Source organism: Maniola jurtina, chromosome 5 (genome assembly GCF_905333055.1).
Source record: "Maniola jurtina chromosome 5, ilManJurt1.1, whole genome shotgun sequence".
NCBI classification, from domain to species: domain Eukaryota; kingdom Metazoa; phylum Arthropoda; class Insecta; order Lepidoptera; family Nymphalidae; genus Maniola; species Maniola jurtina.
This window is the reverse complement of record NC_060033.1, coordinates 4,901,249-4,928,981: the sequence shown is the minus strand read 5'-3', so window position 1 is coordinate 4,928,981 and position 27,733 is coordinate 4,901,249. Positions and strand designations below refer to the sequence as shown.

Here is a 27,733-nt window from a genome sequence, read left to right as displayed (position 1 = left end):
TTTGGGATACATTACATGATGAAACAAGATCAAATTCATATACGGAAGCTTTAGTTTATTTATAGTAGGTAACTAGGTACCTAGACACAAGTGTTTTTAGTCTCTACCTACCATAATCGAGTAATTAGGTACAATATTGTATAATTTGATTCTTTTTTAAACAGTTTTATTTTGGTGTATAAATTTCGCACCAATTTTCGTAACATTACGCTGACTTAACCACGGTCACTGAAATTCGACATGCGGTTGCATACCTACACTTTGATAATATCGTTCCGCTGAAGTGAAAAAGCTGAAATGAAACACAGTCAAGGTTTGCAATTAGTATACAATGAATGAAGTAAATGATGTAACGGTGACGCTAATAATAAATAGGTATCTATTGAAAACGTTTGAGACGTCTGAGAATAGAAGGCGTTTTGCAAAATTCGCGTGAAAAAAAAAGATTTTGCAAAAAAACGTGACGAACCATCGAAAGGGGTGTAGATATTGCCAAATATAGACGATCAGACAACGGACTTTTAGTGGTGGGGTCCCGTTGGCATCCTTTCGGTAAGGAACCCTAAAAATTATCAGTAGGTATGTGTTGTGCCGGTGCAGCTAGTGTATACCGGAAAGGTTAACTATTACGTCTTATGGGTCATTATCAGTTGAGTCTAACAACCAGTTACGGATTCGTTTCAACGTTGCTGAACCGTATAGATCGCTGGCGTAATTTATACTTCCACTTTCGTTCAATAAGTTACTCAAGAGTTACTCTGTAACAATAGGTCCAGCATCACGTATATTTACACCGCGAAGAAATCAGTAGTTCTAGATCTAGGTAAATTTTATTAACTACTTACACGAACAAGCGATGTCAAAGACTATAATAATTTGTGGACTTAGATCTCTTATACCTATCTAAGGCAGAACTCTGAGAGTTCTTTGGAAACATTTGTACCTAACATAGCTAATTTCATATCGCTTATCACTTATATCGCTCTTACAGCAAGCGTGGTCTACTCATTGCCACTTTAACTTGCTGATGGTTTGGGCTATGTCAGTGACCTTGGTTCTTCTATGGATATCTTCATTACAGGGAGACTCCTAGTATGCCTTTCTTCATAGCTCGTTGATAGGCTTTAAATTGGTGAATTTCCCTTTGCATGCCTACGTTTAATTTAACTTTACTTAATTTCATGATGTTTATTGCATTGTGCAAAATTGCTTCGTAAAATAAGGTCAGTAATAAAAGAAAATAAGGTCAACTCTGTTAAATTACACTACAATTAAGTCCTTATTAAGTCTGTTAAATAATCTACAATTAGTAAGTTTAATTAGCTTCCAATAATTATTTTCTTGCTATAAAAAAGCTAGGAAAATTACTGTTTACCATTGTATGATATTAATTTTATTCTACGATTGTTTAAACACATTTTCGTGTAATGGAAAAAACAGATCCTATTTCTTTACCTAGCAAAATACTGGTATTGAATAAGCCTCAATAGAACCAGTCTATTTTTACATGGTTAGTCATGGTTGGATGGAAGGTGTAAATAGATCAAGTAATTATAAAAAGTTTCTACATGTTTACGTTTCTTCAGTCAGTAGGCTCAGATTAGAATTAGTAAAATTCTAATATCCGGTTTATATTGCCACCATCATCATGATCCATCATCAATGATCTCGCCAGCCCAGTATTGACCATAGGTCTCTTCTGGGAATGAGAAGTTTCTGGAACAGGACCTATCATTAAAATCCACTGTACAGCTTATGCAAAATGTTTGTATGATAAGCATAACAAGCTTAAAACCTTAAAGGATATAAGCATTTATCTCATTTTGGAAAATATGTAGATAAAACTTATTGCGTGGTTTATAAAACGGTTCTCTATTAAACTACCAGTAAGCAGTTGGGAATTCAGATCCACAAGAACTAGCGAAAGACAGCGATTGTAAAAGTTTTTCGCTTTCGGAGACGGCGTCATTGTTTCACTTTCACGGAATTATAGTTTCCTGGAAGATACTTACCTCTCTTTGAGAGAATCTCTTTACAAGAATATCTTAAAGAGATAAGTATTCTGACCTAGTATCATATCGCGGTTCTAGTTAGTGCAAAGAATACGTTTCTGAGTTGATGTGCATGCGTCGCGCTGAAATCTGTGCCGGCACGAAAACGCGACGCAGAGCAGCGACATAATATGTCTTTATCGCACGAGCCTGCACCGTAGCGTGCGCAGAATTATTATGTTTTAAATTTTTAAGTTAACGTTTTTAATTTCTGGTACAAAAGTTAAAATAAATACATGCTTAAATAAAAAACCGGCCAAGTGCGAGTCGGACTCGCGCAACGAGGGTTCCGTACTCGGGTATTTTTTTCGTCATTTTGCACGATAAATCAAAAACTATTACGGATAAAAATAAATAAAAATTTGACGGACTTAGTTTTTTTGTGCAGATTTCCTCGTTATCTTATCCTTTACGAGCAATTTAGGTGACTAATAAATGTTAACTAACCGTGAAACTATAGTTTAGTCATAGTTCTGCTCATGATATGTCAAATATTATACTTTACTAGCTAACGCCCGCGACTTCGTCCGCGTGGATTTAGGTTTTTCGAAATCCCATGGGAACTCTTTGGTTTTCCGGGATAAAAAGTAGCCTATGTGCTAATCCAGGATATTATCTATCTCCATTCCGAATTTCAGCCAAATCCGTCCAGTAGTTTTTGCGTGAAGGAGTAACAAACATACACACACACACACACACACACACACACACACACAAACACACATACAAACTTTCGCCTTTATAATATTAGTGTGATTAGTGTGAAGTGCAAGGGAATCTGTGGCGTAATTGATCAATTGGATTGGATGAGGAAGGCGGAGGACCATGTTTGGTGGCGCGCTCTTGGAGAGGCCTATGTCCAGCAGTGGACGCTTACAGGCTGATGGAATGGAATGGAATTGATCAAACTCAAAGAAATCTGTGTCCATAAATTAAAAATGTGCATCGAATCGAGAACCTCCTCTTTTGAAGTCGTTTCAAAATTACGTAGCATAGGATTCAGTTTTAATCAACTTAAATTAAAAGCTTTGTATTATCCTTCCAGATCTTTTATATCATTTGCATTTCTTTAGAAAAGTTTTGTTCAAGCGATACTAATTTAAAGAAAGTTCTGCAAAGCGCCGCGTTGCTTAAATATATTAAGTAATAGTATTTTTCATAATCTCTTGGTAAATACTTTTAGCACCTAATGCGCGGAATATCTAATCTCTGGTTGAGGTTAGCTAAGAACACTCTCGATCAAGCCACCTTTCAAAAAAAAAACGTAATTAAAATCAGTTCATTCGTTTAGGAGCTACGATGCCACAGACAGATACACAGATACACACGTCAAACTTATAACACCCCTCTTTTTTGGGTCGATGGTTTTTAAAGCCTTTTTAAAGCCTTTTCAGATATCCCAAATCAGTCAACCGCCTATTTATTATGCTTTGTATAACTATTACAAAATCGTTGATTTAATAATTAAGCCATACAGCTTTCAATATAAACCTTGTTGCGAAGTAAAAAAAGCGCTGTATTGTATAGAAGTGTAACACGATCAAGAAGCTTGGCGCGTTCTATTCCAAAATAAATACTTGTAGGCTTTTCACGGTCTTCCGTTCCGAGTTCAAGGTGGCAGAATAGAATGCCTCGATTTTCGGTCATTAGAAAAACTGTGACCTTGTCACCGGTTCATTGTTATCCAAAGGGGCCACGGAACGATAAGAATAAAATAAATCATTAAAGGCTACACGTGTTTTGATTATTATTATAATAGGTATAGTATTATAGCTGGGTAGTGTAAATTCCGTTTTTAATTATTAATAGCTGATGCCCGCGACTTCGCCCGCGTGGATTTAGGTTTTTCGAAATCCCGTAGGAACTCTTTGATTTTCCGGGATAAAAAGTAGCCTATGTGCTAATCCAGGATATTATCTATCTCCATTCCAAATTTCAGCCAAATCCGTCCAATAGTTTTTGCGTGAAGGAGTAACAAACATACACACACACACACATACACACACACACACACACACATACAAACTTTCGCCTTTATAATGTTATAGTGTGTAGTGTGATTATTATATTTTCTGGGCAAGCGCGCTCTACCTTAGGCTGCATCATCTCCAGCCTGGTATGATTGCATTCAAGCACAAGCCCATTTAGTTATTTAAAAAATATGTGACCTGTACTTATTACGTATTTTAAGATGTGCTGTTATTAGTAAGCTAGTCTATTATGTTTCATATGTGTAAGTGTGTAGGTATATGTAAAGTTAGGTAGGTAAGTATAAAGTAAACTAATATTATAAAGAAGTAAAGTTTTAAGTTAATTAGTTTGATGTAGGAAGTAATCTCCTCCAATTCAATCCAATTTCAAAAAAAATCCCAATAAATAGCTATATTATTCCCGAGTGCCTAATAAAGGCTATAAATAATATATCACGGGCGAAATCTAATTAATTCAAAGATCCGTGGAAAAGTCGATTTTAGACCGCACTGCGTCCGATCCGAATCCGAGTAAATTCAGATCTAGAAAAGTCTGATATACCTACTCGAGGTTCTAAATTATATTAAAGAAAATATAAAATTAGATCGTAGCAGTTTGATAGGTTTTATTTCTACTCGGTATATTGTTTCAGGAGGAATGTCCTTAAACCTTAGTAAGATTAATTGTGTTTACGACATGCTAGGTCGAGCAAGATATAAATAAACGATAAAAACGTAGTTATCTAGTTATAAACTATCACAACTTCCTCAGTCATAACGCAGCATTACTCAAGAACCGATTCTAAGTTAATAAAAACCACATAATACTGTCTCACGGTAAAACAATTTAGTGTTGTAATACTAACTATTCATAGCTGTTTTCCCTTCGATTAAGTATGAACAAGAACAAGGATAGAGGTAAGTAATTTTATTGTAATAGATACAATTGATAGAAAGGCATCCCTATCAATTGTTTCAAGTATTACAATAAAATTGTCTGTACGCGAGTAGAGAAGAATGAGAAAAAAGAATTAATAAGTTATAATGCTACTTAGGCTGGCCTTATACGGGCAGTTCGAGCAATTAGCCATTGGTCATAATACACGGACTGCTAGAACAATCATTAATCAAGAGCTTGAAGTATAGTGTAAGTTATTTTGGAAAATCCTTCCTAAAGGGTGGCAAAATAGAGGTTGAAAGCTTGTTAACAGGGCTTTCTCCGTCACTTACTCTATACAATCGTAGTCCCAATTTCATTTGAATATTAATATGATTGGTTAGTATTCCAATGAGAGACGAACTACGAGTACGTTTGTATGGAGCGAGTGACGGAGAGACCCCTCTTAAGTAAAAATGTGAATTGCATACTCACATTTATGACTCACATATAAGTAATTAGAGATAAAAAGAGAGGAGAAGTTAAAAAGTACTTACCCTCCATGATTTTATTTCTGATAGGCGATTAGCAACGACGCAACCAGCCGAACCAGCTCCCACAATAATAAAGTCATAGCCGTGACTTTGTCTCTTCTTCCTACGCCGTGGGTCAGTTTTACTTTTCTGTGATGAAACTTGAGCGATTTCTGAAATCAGGGGTTCCCTTAAAAATAATTTATTCAAGAGGAGTTTATTCGAAGTGAGTTCTAAACAATCAAATCATATGGAATTTTGTAAATATTTGTCTGGAGTTTGGAAGATTTTCGTTAAAAAATTTCAAACTTTCACCGGTTCAAGAATTTACACACTTTGATTATGTATTAATTGGATTGGATTTACATAAAAATTTACAAATATTTAGAGCCACGTAACTTTGAAACTAGATAATTTTAGGGAAATCTGGTAAACCACATACATAGTTATTAAAGTTAGGGGATCATAACAAAGGTAACCATAATGAATATGGCTGGTGATGGATTCACAGGAAGGGCAGCTCTCTGATTGCAAGTAATATTGTGAGTCTGCCTGGTTGCGTCATCTATCACACTAATATTATAAAGGAGAAAGTTTGTATGTGTGTGTGTGTGTGTGTGTGTGTGTGTGTGTGTGTGTGTGTATGTTTGCTACTCCTTCACGCAAAAACTACTGGACGGATTGGGCTGAAACTTAGAATGGAGATAGATTATACCCTGGATTAGCACATAGGTTACTTTTTATCCCGGAAAATCAAAGAGTTCCCACGGGAATTTTAAAAAACCTACATCCACGCGAACGAAGTCGCGGGCATCAGCTAGTTTATGATATCTGTATATTATAGTATCTAGCACGTGTCTTAACTTGAGTTTGAGCAAGTTTGAGTAACCAAAATTCAAATGAGAGTCAAACTATACAATTATGTGGAGAACACTGGGGAGTGCTGCGCTTGGGAAACTTCTCTGAAGTATCTTCTTTATGGTATTGTAAAAATTGAGCTATTGTATTATCTGAGCTAGATGTCACTGGAAATTGATACAGAAGGTTCTGGGAATCCACCGTATATTTAAAAAAAAATCCTACCATTACTATGTGTGGAAAGCGTTCGTGATAGAGAATGCGATGTAGATAGAGTACGTTATTGGGAAAATTATTAGGTGATAAATCGTTCTTACCTGGATAAGATGGATTGTTACTTCCTAGTGATGATGGTTTTGGGAAACGAACTGGTGACTCAGTATTGCTTGGATCAGGGTTTGGATTTGGTAGGCTTATCGTAGCCCCACCATATAGACGTGTTAGAAGCGCTAAGTACATAACAGCAGATTGGGAACATGCTGCCAGAGGGACCTGAGCCTGGGGACATATTTGGCTAATATCTTCCGGTGCCCAGACTGTTGCCATTATAATATCACTTTTTTAACCAATTCGCTTTGAAATATTGAGATCCCTAGTTTTTAAATCGTAAGACTTATGTATTTCTTTAAAATTATGCAGATGCTACTCTTATGAAACAATGGGTGCGACAACTTTTTCTGCTTCTCACATGAACGCGTTCAACAGCATGACATAACGTAAGTCAAGTGAAAGACAATATAAGTAGATGCAAGAATACTATACAAGTACGCTCTAGTTAAAAGGCGAAGTTTTTTTTACCATTTCAATGAATAAATTAGTAGAGTTCAATTAATATTCGGATATTAGAAACCGTATCTAATAATTAGGTAACGATAAAGATTATTGTTATTTAAATAAACTATTAGAATAAAAGCTTAACGATTTGGAAAAACCACCATTCTGAGATAATATGTATTGACACCTTCACCATTTTGAGATAATATGTATTGATACCTAATTATCAGAGTGGGTTATCCCTGTTTGATTTTCTGTAATAAAAGTAGCCTATGACCGTCTCTGAGATACAAACTATCCTTCTACCAAATTTTGTCAAAACCGGTTAAGCAAATGGGACATGAAAAGTTGAAAGAAAGACAGATAGAGCCAGAATATTAGTAAGGATATGGATTAGAACGTAGATTGTAGATACTTACTACTAGGTCTAATAGTGAAAATTGGCGGACGGAAAAACGCTCGCGGAATTCCACTCGAATGTGTCGTATGAAAATGTTAGGAGAGCGTCATAATATTATTATATTATAAGCTGCCATTTTTTTAGATTTATTACTGGTCTTGACCGTGTCTGCATTCTTCATTTTGTCACAAAGATCATAACTATTAAGATAATAGGCATTATAAGTTAAAGATCAAACTTCTTTTTTCTATAAAGAGACTTGAAGGTACTTTTATTAAAATTGGAGGGGAAAACTAAAGCTTAAAGGGAATAATTATATCCTAGCAGTTCGAATTAGAAACGGAGAATCAAATCAGGTACAGAACTTGATGAGCCTGGTACGGCAGTAGAAAGGTGAAAATGACAGTCTAACACAAGTGTAAATTAAAAATTTATAACACCCCCGACAAGTGAAGTTTACAGTAACTAGAAAAGAGCTGATAACTATCAAACGGCTTAACCGATTTTCTTCGATTATAGCTAAGAACACTCTCGACCAAGCCACCTTTCAAACAAAAAAAAAACTAAATTAAAATCGGTTCATTCGTTTAAGAGCTACGATGCCACAGACAGATACACAGATACACATGTCAAAGTTATGCCACCCCTCTTTTTGGGTCGAGGGTTAAAAACGGAATACTGTACAACGAATCTAAATCCACTCAACTCTGCATGTGAATATTGTAGTTATTCAGATAAAACCCATGATCGTACGTTCCGATAAAATCCGTGATTGTATGTTCAGTTAATTTAATACATTGTACGTGTAATTAAAATGTTCCGGAGGTGATTACAGTTGTAATAAAATTACGGTGGTTTCACGTGATTTCATTGCGATCGGGCCGGCTGTTGCGATCGTTGAATGGATATAAAATTAATTTTGATCTGGTTATTGTTTTGATTGTTTTATCGATTCTATAACGTTTTTGGATGTGCAAAAATAACATAGGTGCATCAAATGTATGATATGTATGAAATCTTCAAAAATACATACATATTCAGTTTAACATTTCTCTACATTTAAAAAATACTTTATACGAAGTTCTTATTTTAATATAAAAATATATCGAAGTTTGAAAACAATTTGGGTTCCTGAGAAGTTGGGTAAAAGTAAAAGTATTGGCGAGCTCCCAGGAGACTTGATATTGGCCATATTTTCCTATCAAGGTGGAAAAACTTTCTTACGGGCGAAAGTGTAAGTAAAGTTAAAATTAGAAGACTTTTAAATAGTCTCAGGGAAAAGTTTGCCTTAGAGGCCTTATACAGAGGACCTTTGATTTAAAATAACGGGCATAGCTTAACAGTTCAGTTGCAGTTTTTAAAGAAAGATAAAAATTAAAATAAACCTGCCAGCCTTTCAACGCATTGAGCGTTGTGATCATCATTGAATGACTCGTGTGACGTCATCGTACGTACATAATATCATCGATTTTCATACTATTTAATGAACGTGCAGCATCTAGCTACCCCAAATCCGTGGTTCCGACATCTAAAGACACGGAGTAAAGCATCATCCAAATCTGCACGACCGAAGCGACTGCAAAGCGGGAACATCAAATGCGCGGCGGTCGCTTATACACCTATACGATCATATTTTATTTACCTGCACGTTAGAGATTCGCGTCGTGGACGCTCCCGCATCGCGTCCCGCATCCAGCGTTCATGTCTGTCCGTAGATAAATATCAGAGTTAACTGTAGTTAATGTGTTATAACTTCACCTTCCCTTTTAGCGACTACTGACTCATAATTTAAAGGGTAGGTAAATATACAAGGTAAAGATGTCTGAGGAGCATTCCAAACCTTGGTAAAGGTACGGAGAATCGAGGAACTGAGGTGGGTCGTACGCTTCGTGGAATGCAAACTAGTATAAAGGGTTTACGGGCATGTTTAAGCCCCGTTCTGTGTATCTTGTAGCTAAATTCATGGAATGAAATATACCTATTCAGAAATTCGCTTACGAGTGATACGAAAAAAGATTCCGAGGTCTCGAAAACTACACACATGACACATTTATACCATAAACTAATAACTGATTACTGATAGATTCGCAATTATCTATCACACTAATATTATAAAGCAGAAAGTTTGTATGTGTGTGTGTGTGTGTGTGTATGTTTGTTACTCCTTCACGCAAAAACTACTGGACGCATTGGACTGAAATTTAGAATGGAGATAGATTATACCCTGGATTAGCACATAGGCTACTTTTTATCCCGGAAAATCAAAGAGTTCCCACGGGAGTTTTAAAAAACCTACATCCACGCGAACGAAGTCGCGGGCATCAGGTAGTATTCTACTACTACTAGTGTACTAAAACGTGTAAGTTTGCCTATATTCTAAAAATATCGTATCTGTGGTGCAAGCTAATTCTAGGCCAAATGTCAAAATCGGTTGAGCGGATGAAAAAGTAACAGACACACTTTCGTAATCATACAATTATATTAGTATGGATTTAGAAAGTTTAGATCATACTTAATATTATAAAGGCGAAAGTTTGTGTGTATGTGTGTATGTGTGTGTGTGTGTGTGTGTGTGTGTGTGTGTGTGTGTGTGTGTGTGTGTGTGTGTGTGTGTGTGTGTGTGTGTGTATGTTTGTTACTCCTTTACGCAAAAATTACTGGACGGATTTTGTTGAAATTTGGAATGGGGATAGATAATATCCAGGATTAGCACATAGGCTACTTTTTATTCCGGAAAATCAAAGATTCACGGGATTGTGAAGAACCTAAATCCACGCGGCCGAAGTCGCGGGTATCATCTATCTAGTTATTAATATGCGAGTCCTAATTAGCATGTTTGTAGTTTGGATGGTAAAAATTGTATGATTTATTATTAATAGAGAATTTGGTTTAAAATTTAGGTAAATGAAGTTCCAATAATGCATGTTTGATCAGTGAATAATTCAATAAAGCTAATTAAAATGAGGCAAAACTTCACAAGCTTCAATTTACTCTCAATTACTTATTTGATCGGGAAAATTATGCAAATTCTCATAAATCATAAATATTTTTAGACTTTGGTATATTATATTTTTAAGCCTGTCCTCTGTATCATTATATATACATTTTTTTTTTAAATACAAGTTAGTCCTTGACTGCAATCTCACCTGGTGGTAAGTAATGCTGCAGTTTAAAATAGAAAGCGGGCTCACCTGGAAGGGTTATATCAGTTTTTATTTAACCCATACCCCTTTGGTATCTACACGGCATCGTACCGGAACGCTAAATCGCTTGGTGACTCGTCTTTGCCGGTAGGGTAGTAACTAGGCATGGCCGAAGCCCTCCAATAGGGGAATTTTAGGGGCTAAAAAGGAGTAATATTCCAAAATTCGCAATTTAGTTAAGAGTTTCATTAAACACACGCTACATAATTGTATTGTAACGCCGAGATTGCGTCCACTGTCTTTATTCCTGTTCTTAATAAGACAGTTCTGCAGCGGGCATAATATCGTGTCCAGTCTGTAGTCTCTAGTGTTTCTGGAAATCCGTGTGCATTTGATATTTTGCATTGTTTTAATTTAAATAAGTATAATTAGGAGAATATTCTATGAGAGAAATTGCGTTTTCTTTTTTAAACAATTCACAAAATTCACACAAGTTTAACAAATAGGTATTAAATAACTTGCATTTTTTACAGTAGTAGGTAACTACCTACATCTTATTTACTATTCTTGTAGGAAATATTTAATATAATATTATTAAGTATTTTATTATAATAATCATAAGTAATCATTCCTTATGGCTTGCTGCAAATTATTACTGTCTTCTCACGCGAGCTTCAACGCTGAATCTGCAACAAAACAAAACATTTTTTTTGATACAAGTTTTGCTATTCCAGTGTGCTACGTGTTATGAGTAAATAACTAATGAAAATGGAGATTTTTAAATCTTTCACAAGTAACAAAGGCGCCCTTTTAACTAAGAAGTAGTAAGGTAGATATCAGTTTAAAAAATGGATATTTAGGCATATATTATAACAGCGTATCCTTACTTAAATATAATATTATAAATGCGAAAATGTATCTGTCTGTCAGCTGTTTGCTAATTTTTCGCGGTCCAATAATTTACTGATTGTGATGAAAGGTTCAAAGTTAGCTCACATCCTGGCGATTGACATAGCTACTTTTTATACCAAAAATCAAGGAGTTCCTACGGGATACTTTGAGGTTTCACCCGTTTAACCGATTTATATGAAAATAAAGGTAGTTTTCATCCCGAAAATTGACATACCCACTCGTACCTATGCTACTTTTGTCCCTGAAATTACAGAGTTCCCACGAGATTTTTAAGAACCTAAATCTACGCGGACGAAGTCGCGAACATCATCTAGTAAGAAAATAAAACAGACGGTGACGAAGTAGCAGGTATTTCAACTAGCTAATGTACGTAATGTTGCCCTATTAATTCCCGAGATACGCTAATACGGGCAAGTAGGAGTCGTAAAAATGATATATCACGCACGTTACGAGCCACATGTGCTGCAGTGGTTTGTTTTGTGCCACCATTTTGTTACGCGGGTTACTTTGGTAAAAGGTAATGAGGTATTAAAATACTGCTCACTTTCTGTAACTTTATTGCGCTAAGTCCGCAATTACACCTGTAAGTTGTACTAAGTTAAGTAGCTTACTGATTAATTTACAAATAATATAAAATTCAAAATTTAAAAACCCCCGACACAAAACTCTCTAAACAGTAAATAACTTTCAAAAGTATGAACCGATTTTCTTGGATTATAGCTAAGAACACTCTCGATCAAGCCACCTTTCAAACAAAAAAACTAAATTAAAATCGGTTCATTCGTTTAGGAGATACCATGCCACAGACAGATACACAAACACACAGGTACACGGATACACACGTCAAACTTATAACATCCCTCTTTTTGGGTCGGGGGTTAAAAAACTAATAAAGATGTACTTATAAGAGTGTTTACATTAGTGAAGTTGCAAGTTAATTATGTAAGCTATCGGGAGTCCGATGGTTCGATCTCAAGCACGCACTCCTAACTCTTCAAGTGAGTTATATGCATTAAAATATAAGTTTTGCCATGCATGCCTGAGATTTGTCAATAATGTTGTTACATAGGCACCTATTAAGCAAACGCATCATCACTTGCCTGCAAGTCTGATTGCAGCCAAGCGCTAGTCTATAAAAAAAAAACCGGCCAAGTGCGAGTCAGACTCGGGTATTTTTTCCAACATTTTGCACGATAAATCAAAAACTATTATATATAAAAATAAATAAAAATCTGTTTTAGAATGTACAAGTAAAGCCCTTTCATATGATACCCCACTTGGTATATTTATCTTACTTTGAAAATTGAAACACATTTAATTTTTTTTAATGATGTAACCACAAATTCGCGGTTTTCAGATTCATTCCTGTACTTATGGTATAAAACCTACCTACCTACCAAATTTCATGATTCTAGGTCAACGGGAAGTACCTACCCTATAGGTTTCTTGACAGACAGACAGACAACAAAATGATCCTAGAAGGTTTGCGTTTTTCCTTTTGAGTTACGGAACCCTAAAAATTAATGGTGTGTCGTCGTTAAAGAATTTTACAGAAATTGGCTATACCTAACTTTATTTTTCGCACCATTTCGGACTGCAATAACACGGCACCACAGCGACCACGACTTTATGGACTATGAACGTCGTGGAGCCAAACTGTTATGGCCCTCCTTGTAGACTTGCAATTTCATATGCCATTCGGTGTTCCGTGTTTTCAATTTTTGATACTTGAATTTTGAAATTTTACTATTAGTCGGCATTGCGAAATCGGTGATGTAAATTGACTATATGCACTAAAAATAAAAAAAAGGAATTATAACACTATACAGGGTGTAACCAGAGCGCTAGAAAAACGAAGATAGGTACGATAGGTTGTGATCCTACATAATTACTGATAAGATACCATAAAAAAACTACAATTTTTTTTAAAGCCTGTGTTTTTAAAAAGTTCACAATATATTGTAAATAAAACATCTGACTGACGCTAGAGGTCAACGAACGTTTCGTAAATAGATCACTCGCAGTCAATGCCACGTCGTAAGTGGAACATTGACCGGAGTTTTGCATGCTTATTCAATGCGGTTTGAAAAATATTAAATCACACAACTACAAGATAAGGCTAATGGTTATTGGCATTGGATTGTGTTAAGGTAGTGTAAAAATAACGTTTAGTTTTTGCTAGCGTTTTGGTTACACCCTGTAATTAAGTTATTACTAGATAATTAACTAATTAGTAAGGAGTACCGATCAAGCAGTCCATTATATGCAAAAATGTGGACACTATTGAGGATAAGGCAGACTTTGACCTATGCGACCGCGATACGCGATTACGACTTGCTTAAGAAAATTAAAAATTCATGAAATACATAATATGAAAGAAGCTACTGGTAAGCGCCAGAACACCCCCCTTCCCCCCCCCCCCCCCAACCCCCCTCCATATTACAATATTGGTATCTTCAAAATTAGAGTGAATAGGGCACCTTCGTAAGTCGCTCCATCTTAGGCTGCATCATCCCCTACTTAGGTGTAGTAACAGAATAGTACATGCCTGTTTAGTTAAAAAAAAAAAAGAGAACGGGACTCTGTGACTCTATTATTATCAGGCCAATCGGTAGTTACGAATTTAAAAGAGTAGAGTAATATTATTATAGTGCCTATGAATATTTTCGTCACAGTAAATTAATTAAAACCCGATTCAATTAATTAAGTATATTAAAATCGTTGACCCATTTGGATATTATTCTAGGTTAATAAGTTTAAACTGTTTAACCTTAACATATTGCGGCGGGCGGATGGCAATCGATCCAAGGTAAAAACTGTTGACCTGTCACGTTTAGGTTAGAATAAAAAGCAAAACTAGGTTCTGAACTGGCAAAATTCAAAGCTGAAATGGTTTTTGCTAAATAACTAAATACAAATATCTGTTAGAGGGCATAGGCGCTATAGCCGAGTTTTGCTAACAAAGTAACGTTAGTTTGCGAATTGCGGGTGAACACTCGCTAAGTAGCGTTAGCATAGAACGATGATATACATTATACATACTAATATTATGAATGCGAAGTTGTGTCTGTCTGTCTGTTTGCCCGTCTGTCTGTCTATCTGATAGATTTTTACGGCCTTTCAGATTTTGACAAAATGTATAAGACGAAAGGACGACATAGCTTGCATCCAGGGGATGAACATACACTACCTTTTACCCAGAAAAGTCAAAGAGTTCCCAAGGGATTAAAAAAAACTTAATCCACGCGGATGAAGTCGCGGGTATCATCTAGTACCCAATATGTAAAAAACAGATTCCGACGAATTGAGCCTCCTTCTTTTTTTAAGTCGGTTAAAAATAATACGAACTCTAAAATATTCAGCGAATTGAATAAGTACTGCTCTTTTAGAAGTCGGCTGAAAAGAAACTAAATAAATAAATAAATCTTTATTATCTGAACAGAACATTATTTACAGACTTTGGTGTGAGGCCCTGCCTCCTGATGAAGTGAAAACTGTGTTTCAGGAGGCAGTGTCTTCCCATAATATAGTGTACAGCACAATATAATATAACCACTTATAATAATTAAATTAAGTTTAAATTGAAAACACGTAATTAAAGGTATACTTAATATTTAAAGATAGATAGTTACAATTCTAAGAGATTTGTGTAGTGTGTGTGTGTGTGTGTGTGTGTGTGTGTGTGTGTGTGTGCGAGTTTGAGTGCGTTTGCGCGTGAAAAAAAATATATAAAATATAATAATTACATTTATTTAATTTGTTAATCCTTTTTGCAGAATAATTTCTCGACATTCTCATAGTCGTATTTCTTCAGCCATGTTTTGACATATCTTTTTAAGTCTCTATTCGTCATATCTTTCAATGTTCTTTTTTTTAGTAGGTTATATAAGAAGGGTGCAAGTAAGTCGTACTGTCTACGCGCTAAACTACTCTTGACTGCAGGTACAGGGCATCTGTCGATTCTCCTTGTACTCGCAGGTAGGAGTGGAACCGCTTCACTGTGATATCTGCGCAGTCTGGTAGATAAAGAGTTTTCTTACCGAGAGTACGTCGCAATCTTCATATAATCTTGTAGTTGGAAAGATAAACGGATAAAACTTAATGACTTTGAGCAAGGCGCGTTGAGCCCGCTCAACCTCAAGATTATGCGTTTTAGCAGCTCCACCCCAGGCACTAAAACAATAACGTGTGTTAATGTGCAAAAAAAAAAACAAAATTCAGATATAATACTGTGTCGCAAAGGTAACAGCGCGGAATGCACAGAATGCGTCTTCCACACCAGCGCAATGTGACACGTTATTTAAGTTTTTGTTGAAATATGGTAATAGAAGCACGCGGTTATAAGGGGATCTGACAACTCTATCACCATTTATAATGTAGATAAAACGCAACAATTGCAATGTTAAAAATATTATAACATTTTACATTTCATAGAGCAACTCCTACGTTTCTGGATTTCAGAACGTGAACGTCTCAGGCATGATTTATATTTGGCCATGCCTATGCATGGACGGGGCGTGGTTAAAATAATTGTAGTTTGATACTGTTGGTACGAGTTTTATTATTGAAATTAGTCACATATATACAGTGGCGTGCACAGGCTTTATAGCCCGGGTAAGCAAAAATAAGCTGGTCCTCTCTTTACTGGCGATCATGATTAAAAATGAGCATTGAAGTATTTGAATCAGGGTAAGCAGCGCTTTTGTGTCTCTATTACCTGCACGCCACTGCATACATAGACTGCTAAAATTATAACCCTTCCTTTTGGCTTTGCCGTAGTCGCGTAAAAAAAGAGGTCGTATAGATTCCATATCGTACAAAACCTGACGTACAAAGATAAAATTGACCGTCAGTCACTCAGCTAGTGGTGGATTGCATGTCAGTTACGAATGACGAGGCTGAAATAAAATCTACCTGCAGAGTGTATGAAAGTAAAAAATAAAATATTTTCATCAGGCTTTAGGCAAGTTGTGAAAAATGTAATCTTTTGTTGATTTGATTTCAATAAAAATTGTTGTAAGACCTTTTTAGTTTTTTTTTTTTTAATAAAACCTGAATCATTTTCAGAAACGTCCGGTTTTCTATGCTGTTATACTATTTCTATTATATTACACTGAAGTATATATATACATTATACAAGGTACCTAAATACTTATTATATTTTCATTTTGTCATAAAGTAGTCTACAAAGGTAAAAAGGTACAAAAATATTATTTTTCCTTTTCCTTTGGTAAGCGGTAGTGGAATTCAAATGTTCTTATTGAACTGGCTTCAATATCTATTCTCAGTGACTACATTCCTGAATAGAGTCTACAAAACTATTTGACCGTATTCAGCGTAGTTCCCCTACCATTTAGTGACTTTACCCATTGTTTCGGTATTGGAGTTATTTTTACATACTAAAATATATAATATAATACTAGAGGATGCCCGCGACTTCATCCGCGTGGATTTAGGTTTTTGAAGATCCCGTGGGAACTGTTTGATTTTCCGGGATAAAATGCCTATGTCAATTACTGGGACGCAAGTTACCTTGGTACCTTTCATACAAATCGGTTAAGCGGGTGGGTTTTTAGGAATTCCGTGGAAACTCTTTGACTTTCCGGGATAAAAAGTAGCCTATGTCCGTCCCCAGGTATAAGCCAACCCTGTACTAAATTTCGTCAGAATCGGTTAAACTGTTGGGCCATGAAAAGGTAGCAGACAGACAGACAGACACACTTTCTCATTTATAATATTAGTATGGATATGTGTTTTTGTTGATTTAGTAGTTTGTTGATTTGTCTTTCAATTACGTCGCAACAGAGCAACGTTTTTGTATGGGTATATTGTTAAAGACCTCGTGAGTGGCATAAGCTACTTTTTATAACGGAAAATCAAAACAATCTCACGAGATTTAAATAGCCTAAATCCACGCGGACGAAGTCGTGCGCTTCATCTAATGCCAACAATGCCAAATAAAAAAATTGAGCCTCAATGAAGCCTCAATGCCAAAAAAAGCAAATAGTAAAGTTTTCTAGATCGAGAAAAGATCGTAGTTTTCGTAGGAAGTAGCTTATTTTATGTCACTTTTGAACGTAATTGAGTTCACTACATGTTCACTCGCCAACTTTTTCTACGCTTTTGTTTTTGAAAACTACAGATCTTTTACAAAGAAATTCTTGCTTCCGTTTGTTAATAAGAAATAATAATTAATCGATAGTAATTACTAATTACCATAAACCCATTTTCGCCATATTTACGAAACGTTTCAACCTAGCATTGTCTGTATATATAATAAATATTGAGGCATACAAGTACCAATTTCCAACTATGTATGATTGAGAAGAACGATAAAATACAAAGTCCTATTGATGCAACGATAAATCGTAAACGGATGATATTGGAAATATTGAATTCCTCGCCATAAACTGAGATGTAAGGAAACTTGTTCCGATTTGTCTTTTCTTTGTTACTCGCTTCTATGTATTGTACAGAGGATCAGAGCTTTGGGTATAAGTTTTTGAGTAAACAAACTCCGTCACTGGAATCGACTTTAATCTATCAACGGGGAACTGTCAATAGTCTTGTGCTTGTACAGGGATGGGCAAAACAAAATCTTGTACCTATTTTAAAGATACGTAGACTTTCGTAGGCTGCGGTCGATGTTATTAAACACTATTAAACACTACTAAATACTCATAGCAACTTATAGGACGCAGTTGGTCGCGCGCGTATGGGAGCACTTCCATTAAGGTGCATGTTTGTCTTATAATTTGCCTGTCATAGTAATTTGTCATATTAATATGTCAAAGTGGCATATTAATATGACAAATTTACAAATTGCGAAAAACCAAATTAAATTTGAATACCCGTCTAGTGCGCCTTAAGTTGAGATCTCGCATGAATTAAGTAGTTCATGCAAAACCACATTAAAAATTTTCAACGGCCCCTAATAATAAGGCTACCTTTATAATCGATAAAGATACACAAATATCGTGTTTCATGAACTACTTACATAAAATTTCATATCAAGAATGGGAACTCAAAAGTTCTTGGTAAACTAGTTTGAATATCTATTCCAGTTTATGAGTTGACTTTCTGAATATAACGTCGACAAAACGATTTCGTGATATTGTTTGGAACTTTACTCGATATTTTGTTGTAACAACACTTTTGTGTTTATTTTTAACTTGGGGTCATCTCCGGGTCTATGTTATAAAAAAACCGGCCAAGTGCGAGTCAGACTCGCGCACTGAGGGTTCCGTACTCGGGTATTTTTTCCAACATTTTGCACGATAAATTAAAAACTGTTATGCATAAAAATAAACAAAATCTGTTTTAGAATGTACAGGTAAAGCTTTTTCATATGATACCCCACTTGGTATAGTTATCTTACTTTGAAAATTGATGTAATCAAAAATTCGCGGTTTTCAGATTTATTCCTGTACTTGTACTATAAGACCTACCTACCTGCCAAATTTCATGATTCTAGGTTATCGGAAGTACCCTATAGGTTTCTTGACAGACACGACGGACAGACAGACAACAAAATGATCCTATAAGGGTTCCGTTTTTCCTTTTGAGGTACGGAACCCTAAAAAAAACCTAAAGCAAAAAATTTCCAGACCCCGTAAATTGCATGAGCTATATATCAGTCCGTATCTCCTTTTAACAAAGTACTGACCTCTAGGAATACGCGTACGCTAGAGCTGCAATCTGTTTTGAAGCATTGATTTTCGCCATTTTGGCGCTAAAAGCAACAGTGAGCATCATCGGAACTAAATGTTAGTGATGACTGATGAGACAGCTGTCAACATAATGTCAACATGAAGACTAATGACACAAAATGTCAATTTTAATACCCGGTACGCTCAATGGAGTGTTTTGAATGTGCACATAAAACAATAGTTTTTTTATTTATTGCCCACTTTTCCCAGCATACTAGAAGTACCTATGTACTACAGTATAGATTTTTGAATTGCTTGAGAGGCTTACGCTTGACGACAATTATGCTTAAAAAAGCAATTTTGAGATCAAGGTTGGAGCGCGCTTGCCTAGAAGATGCCTATTCACTTTTGTTTTGAAGGTATTTAGGTTATAAAAAAGAAACAAGGACGCCGGGACGGCATTCCACACCTTAGCGGTTCGTATCAGAAACGTGAAAAATACCATTGAAATTAATTATTTAATTATTATTGTTCGGTCCAATAGTAAGTGTAAGCAATTAGTTAAATACAATTCCAACGATGTATAAAGAAAGTAGAGTAATAAAGTACATCTTTACAATCTTCTATTACAATGGTAGCCAATACATTGCAGCGATATAGGAAACGTTCGTTTTACACGCTTCATACTTCGCTCTGTAGAAACTTGCTCCGATTTCAGAGACCTGATTCAACTTTTTGTTGTTCGTACAAATAGAAGATAGATTACAACAAGTACAGATTACAATAAAGAATTTTCTCTGTTTTTAAGTGTAAGTACTACTGAAATACTGAAGCCTCAATAGCTCAACTCCTCAGGAGCGGATTGAAATCCGAAAGGTCGGCGGTTCAAACCCCACCCGTTGCACTATTGTCGTACCCACTCCTAGCACAAGCTACGCTTAGTTGGAGGGGAAAGGGGAATGTTAGTCATGATTAAAAATGACTAATATTCTTGAAAAAAAAAATGGATAAATATTACAAGTACGCTGGAAGAGGTGTGTTATATAAAATGACAGTTATTATTTGTGCCGATGAGCGTATTGGGGATTAAAATTGACACTTGTATCCAATGAGCTTCGTATTAACACTAAGTTGACAGTCGTCAGGCACTATGTTTGTCTGGTGGGAGGCTTGGGCCATAGCTAGTTACCACCCTACCGGCAAATCCGTGCCGCCAAGCGATTTAGCGTTCCAGTACGATGCCGTGTAGAAAACAAAGGGGTATATGTTTAATTTAAAAAAAAACTGCGATACCCCTTCTAGATTAGCCCACTTCCATCTTAGACTGCATCATCACTTACCACCAGGTGAGATTGCAGTCAAGGGCTAACTTGTATCTGAATTTAAAAAAAAAGTCTCATCTGTAACTGATGAAATGATGCTCACTGCTGGCGAAAATCAAGTTGCTTCAACACAGATTGGCGATCGCAAGTCCAGCGTACCTACTTATATTAGTAAAAATCAGTGGCAAATATGAAAAGCTTTACACGGTGCTACTTATACAAAGCTACTTTGCAACAAACATTAAAAGTATAGACCTAGAGTTTCATGTGACTTTCGCTCTAGAACCAAATATTCTGTCAACTTTCCTCAAAGCAGTTCACAGAAAGCTCTGACAGTAAACACTGCATGTAAGTATGTCAATGTTTTGCGCAAAGCAATATAGAGCCTTAACAGGGCTCTCTCCGTCACTCGCTTCATACAATCGTAGTTCCAATTTCATTTGAATTGAATCAAAATAAGCAACCAAAGTGCATGAAATTTTGCAGAAATATTCTAGAAACTAATATGTGTCTGTGGTGTTTTAGATTTTTCTAAAAATTTGTAGTTTTAAAATTACAGGGACTCAAAGATTTGTATGTAAATTTTTAAGACCGCGTAACTTTGAAACCGAATATTTTAACAGAAATCTGGAAAACCACTGACATAGATATTAGTTTCTAGAATATGTCTGCAAAAATTCATGGACTTTGGTTGCTTAGTATTCAAATGAAATTGGAACTACGTTTGTATAAGCGAGTGACGGAGAGACCCCTCTTAAGGATGTAGGATAACTTAAATCCATGAAGACGATGCGATGCTGGCAAAAACTAAATTGGCTGATAATAATAATAATTGGCCGCTATGTAAATGAACGGCATAACCGATTTGAATACTTTTTAGGGATCCGTACTTCAAAAGGAAAAACGGAACCCTTATAGGATCACTTTGTTGTCTGTCCGTCCGTCGTATCTGTCAAGAAAACCTATAAGTTTCAAAAGATGGTCCTTTAAGCGGGATCATCTCAAATGCATTTAAACTGTGTAATAGGTGGGGTAAGAGAGGTTATATAACAATAAGATTCTATCTACGTCCTCGCCATAAAATTTAAAATATCTCTCTATATTGCCTTCTTTAATCGTAACCTCATATAATAATGGGAGGGGGTTGCTCAGAATAATAGTACAGCTCGAATAAAAATACATTTCGATATTTTTGATGATAGAGATTATAATCGGGGTGGACGCTCAAAATGTTCTCCAAAGAACAGATGAAAGACAAAATCGATATTATTCTTCCGAAATCGATCATCCTCCCAGTTGCTAACTAGGTCAATATTGCTTAGCATGCATAACCGATTGATATAGTTACTATTACAAGTGTAAATTAAAAATTTATATCACCCCCGACAAGTGAAGGTTACAGTAACTAGAAAAGAGCTGATAAATTTCAAACGGCTGAACCGATTTTGGATTATAATGAAGAACACTCTCGATCAAGCCACCTTTTAAACAAAAATTAAATAAATTAAAATCTGTTCATTAGTTTAGTAGCTACGATGCCACAGACAGATACACAGATACACACGTCAAACTTATAACATCTCTCTTGTTGGGTTGGGGGTAACAACTAGGGCACACCACCCTCCTTTATTTAGATCATGCAAAGAGTAAAATGGGACACTACCATTTTAGAGAATTACAAAAAGTACTTAATAATATTAAACTTACATAGTGAAAGCCAAATGAGCATTAATACATTAAAACATTTCACTGTACCGTTTTATATTTTCAGTAGAATGGATCTCAACAAATCTCCGTTGCGGTTATCTTCCTGGCTTAATGGATTTACAAGTGCAAAAGAATAATCCTCCAGAGCTCTAAAGCCTGCATAGCGATTTAAGGACGCGTGGGGAACAACTGTGGATCATGTTTTGTGTAAAACAGGTTTTTTATGTTAATATATTCGTACATGTAATAAAATTTAAATAACATAATACTTAAAAGTTGAGTTTCAATTATTACGTTACGTTGGTTACGTTAAAATTCTGATTGATGGACAATGCGTTGAAGCCTTGTAAATGTTTTTATTCATGTACAAGTACCTGCCCTAGTAAATGCTTTTATGCTTTTCTTTTATTCATGTACTAGTTAGCCGTTGACTGCCATCTCACCTGGTGGCAAGTGATGATGCTGTTTAAGATAGAGGCGGGCTCACCTAAGATGTATGTATGTGTGTATGTATCTTTGTATCCAGATTCTGTGTATTCCATCGTAGCGCTTAAACTTCTGGTCCGATTTTAATGAATGAAGTGTCAATTGATTCATTGTAAAGGTCCGGGTGGCATAGGTTATATTTTATACGAAAAAAATTGACCTAACGGATGTTACATAAAAAAAAGAGGAAGTCTCCAAATTTTGCTATTGTATCGAGTAGGATGCCAAATGAAAGAGGAAAAAATCCTAAACTCGTGAATATAACTGTACAACAACATTAAAATATACCAAGCGACAGAAAAACAATTTTACTCTAATATTTCAGCGTTTATTAAGACGATCGCAGTCGGGTTTTAGTTTTCAACTTTACCTTGTACAACAAAGACTGAACTTGAGTTACAGCTCTGAACTGTCTTTAGCACATCGTTACTTACTAAACTTATAAACTACTTAGTCGGCAAGTTCCTTTATTATATCGATATGATCTACAAGTATCGCCTACTTAGTAACTTTCTTGCCGAACTTTTACCAACTTGCACGTCGTATTATAAAAGTTGTTCGAACTTAAACAAGATCAAATTTATGGACAGAACATAATGTGTTTTATCAGTTCATTCAGCTCATAGTTAATATATGTATCTACGTTTTACTGCTGAACAGTTCAGTTTGGTTCCTTATCACCACTGAATATTATAAATGCGAAAGTGTGTCTGTCTGTCTGTCTGCTACCTTTTCACGGCCCAACAGTTTAACTGATTTTGACGAAATTCGGTACAGAGTTAGCTTATATCCTGGGGATGGACATAGGCTACTTTTTATCCCGGAAAATCAAAGAGTTCCCATGGAATCTTTAAAAACCGAAATCCACGCAGACGAAGTCGCGGGCATCCTCTAGTTCTATATATCTTATAGAATTGGTATTAGTTTTAAGACTAGTAGCTTTAGATTTAAGTTTACGTAATTAATTCAATAAATAAATATTATATCATACATATATATAATATTATATGTGAAAGATTTTATCGTGGTCGTGGTTGGAGTAATAAAACACATTAACTTCACAAACTGAATATTATTGAGACTAATTTTACTAATTTAGTACAAAGATTGTTTCGGAGACAAAAAAATTGGACACGTAATTTTTTAACCAAGAGGGGCGGAAACATAGATGCTATAATAGACATTGACTTTGACATTTCATACACAGATAATAAAATACAGACATAGGGTTGCATTCTTTTACAACACCCGCCCTGAATGCAAGCCCATACCTTCAGTACAAAACAAATGTTTATTACATAAAGTCCCTTTTGTTAGTATATCAGCAATCATTAGGGTTCCTTTAACATAGCAAAACGTTATAGCATTATCATTAACATGGTTCTTCAAAAAATGAAATCTTATATCTATATGTTTTGTCCGAGGCAAATAACAATCACTGGTAGTTAGTCTTATAGCACTCTGGTTATCACTGTAGATTGGTAGAGCTCCTTCTTGCGCCTGGCCCAGTTCTTTCTGTAGCTGCCTCAGCCATAGGGCCTCCTGTGCAGCCGAAGCCATGGCCATATATTCAGCCTCGGCGGTGGACAAGGCTACAGTTTGCTGTTTCCGTGAGCACCATGAAATAGCACCTCCCTGTAACATAAAAACATAGCCAGTGCACGACTTCCTGTCATGGATGTCGCTGGCCCAGTCAGCATCACAGTAGCCGGAGATTCTGTTTTCGCAATCTCTAGAATATGTCAGCTTTAAATCCTTGGTACCTTGTAAGTATCTTAGCACCCTTTTTACTGCCACCCAGTGCTCTAATTTGGGATTTTTATTAAATCTACTCAGTGTATTCACTGCATATGATATATCTGGACGAGTTCCTTGAGCAATGTAAAGTAGACAGCCAATAGCTTGCTGATAGGGAAAATCTGTTTCGGTTTCACCTTCAGAAATTGTTTCAAATTTTGCAGACACTTCTATAGGTGTTCTGACAGGTTTACACTCTAACATCCCAAACTTATTTAATGTTTCTTTTATATATTTTTGTTGGTCTAACATTATTTTGCCATCAGCTCTAGTAACATTAAGCCCAATACATTGACTCACTTCACCAAGATCTTTCATTTTGAAATGTAATTTTAATTTTTCCTTTATCATGTCTTTGTCTTCCTTTTGAGATGTGAACAAAATCAAATCGTCCACATAAACAGCAATGTATATCCTTTTAACACAATCATAGTAAATGCAGGGATCAGTCTGTGAACGTTGCAATCCTATATCCTTTAGAGATTTATCCAATTTAATGTTCCACAGCCTGCTGGCCTGTTTGAGCCCATATAGCGACTTATGTAAGAGGCATACCTGTGAGCCCTCTTCATACAGCTGTGGCTGTGTCATGTAGATCTCAGCATCAATTTCTCCCTGCAAAAATGCTGAGACGGCATCCATTTGATCAATATGAAGATTGAGTTTAACTGCTAAAGCGAATAGGTAACGTACTGAAGAATATTTCACAACTGGAGAATATATTTCTCCATAATCTATTCCTGATTTTTGAGCATAGCCTTTAATTACAAGTCTAGCTTTAAATTTTATAATATTGCCTTGTTGATCAGTTTTTGATTTAAACACCCACTTACATGGTAAAGCTTTCTTATTGTCTGGAAGATCTGCCAAGCTCCATGTATTATTCTCTATCAACGATTCATACTCTTCATCCATAGCCTTTTTCCACTTGGACGCATTCACTGAAGATAAGGCCTCTTCGACAGTCTGCGGATCAGTCAGGTTTGTCATAAGACACAAAAGGCTAGTTTTATCTTTTTCATTGTTAGGCCTATTTCTTGGCCTTAAAGTGATATTTCTGTAGGACTCTGATCCAACAGAAGATGAAGGGTAAAACGTTTCATCGTGGTCACCTGTGTCTGTTTCATACTCACTCGAGTCTGGACCATCCTTTTCTACTGATGTAGTTGGTGAGTCTGAAATATTAGGAACCTGTTTCTCTATGGATTTCTCTGACAGATTATCCTGTAACACATTACCTGTGCTACATGTGCTCTTCTCATTATTCCCAGAACTAACCCTTTCACACTGAGGCATAGTGTGACATTCATTTAATTTTTCTAAAAATACAACATCTCTACTTTTAATTACTTTATGTGTGTTAGGGTCCATTAAGCGGTAACCCTTCGAATTCTCACAATAGCCTACAAATATCATTTTATGTGACTTACTGTCCCACTTGAGGCGCCTTTCCTTAGGGACATGGACCATGGCCTCACAACCAAATATTCTTACATGAGACAGGTTCGGCTTTTTACCACTCCACATTTCATATGGTGTTTTATCACCCAATGACCGTGTTGGTGAACGGTTCACAATATATGCAGCTGTGGCAACACTCTCGGCCCAATACCGTTTATCCAAATTTGCATAGAAGAGCATACTTCTCGCTCTTTCTACCAATGTACGGTTCATCCTTTCAGCCAGGCCGTTTTGCTGAGGAGTGTAAGGAGTACTTGTTTGATGAGTTATCCCACAGTTGGACAAATACTTTTGTAATGAACTGTTACAGTATTCTTTGCCATTATCGGTCCGAATTATTTTTATCTTATAGTTTATCTCATTTTCCACCTTCATTTTAAAATCTTTAAAAATCTCAAGCACACTCATCTTATCCTTCATGAAGTATACATACACCTTTCGTGTGAAGTCATCAATAAAAGTTATAAAGTATTTCATACCTCCATAAGAGAGATTCTCCATTGGGCCGCACAGATCAGAATGTATCAGTTCTAATGGCTTCGATGCTCTAGTACCAACATTGCTAAAGGGCTGTCTTGTCTGTTTTCCTTCCAGGCAACTGGGGCAGATGGTGGTGACATTGCTTTTCTTCTGAGCCAGAGTCACACCTTCGGTGCAATCGGGCAACTTATTTACATCTGGAAAATTAAGATGACCCATTCGAGTATGCCATAGAATACAATTATTATTAGCGGCTTCATCTGTGGAGGTTAGGTGGACAGAGAGTTCTTCTACATTTAGACTGTATAAATTGTTTGAAAGTGTCGCTGAACATATATACTTCCCGCTGCAGTCATATATTTCACAGCCTTTTTTATTAAAGGTTATTTTAAACCCATTGTTAACAATAGTGCTCACTGAGAGTAAATTAGCTGCCAGACCAGGTACATACAGAACATTTCTCACCTGAATGTTTTTATTACCGGGTAAACTAATGTTTACATCTCCCATAGCTTTGACTGCCATCGGCTTCTTGTTGGCTGCTGTTATGCTGTCCATAGGTGGTTCGGTGACGTTGTACAACCAATCCTTCCTGTTCGTCATATGCATGGATGCACCAGAGTCTATGTACCACTTGCTGCTATTCTCACCGATGGTTGCTGAAAAGGCTGCAATAAAACCTGAACTATCTTCTTTCTTCTGCTGTTTATGCTGCTTCTTAGGGGCTGTACAAAATCTGGCTAGATGGCCCTGTTTATTACAATTATAACACCTGGGTCCCTTTGTCTTCAACGGAGGCTTGTAAGTCTTTGAATTTGAATAAAAAGCATTAGTGTTGCCGTTGGGCTCGGATGACTTTATCTCTTGCATAAGCTTGGTTTTAACAAGGTCAGCACTAATGATAGCACCTGAATTTTCCAGTCCCATAATCATTGGTTTATACATTTCAGGCAGGCCGGCTAACATTAAGGTACCCAGCCATTCATCGTTGACTTCAAATCCAATGTTTCTGAGCTTATGCGCTGTAGTCATTATTTTACTTACATAATCTTCTACACTACTGCTTGATTCCAGATTTGTATTAATTAAATCCCTTAAGAGGCCCACTCTCCGTGTCAAACCATTGTCATCAAAGGCCTTTTCTAAGCTTAGCCACACTTCCCTCGCTGTCTTACAATCTTGCACATGTATATAGTTCTGAGGATCTAGTAGCAATATCAATTTTGCTCTGGCTTTGATATCTTTGTCGGCATCGAACGGTTTCGTCGCGTCAATACAATGCCATAAGTCTTCGTGCTCGAGGTATGTGCGGA

At 36.1% G+C, this 27,733-nt stretch overlaps 1 protein-coding gene across 1 annotated transcript in view; it reads right to left on the bottom strand.

Annotated features, from left to right (window-relative positions):
* LOC123865232 (glucose dehydrogenase [FAD, quinone]-like) overlaps positions 1-27,733 on the bottom strand; it is a 53,373-nt gene that overhangs the window by 8,727 nt on the left and 16,913 nt on the right. Inside the window, exon 2 of the mRNA XM_045906160.1 lies at positions 5,456-5,604. Within this exon, the coding sequence (XP_045762116.1) occupies positions 5,456-5,604 (149 nt within the window). The remainder of the gene's footprint in view (positions 1-5,455; positions 5,605-27,733) is intronic.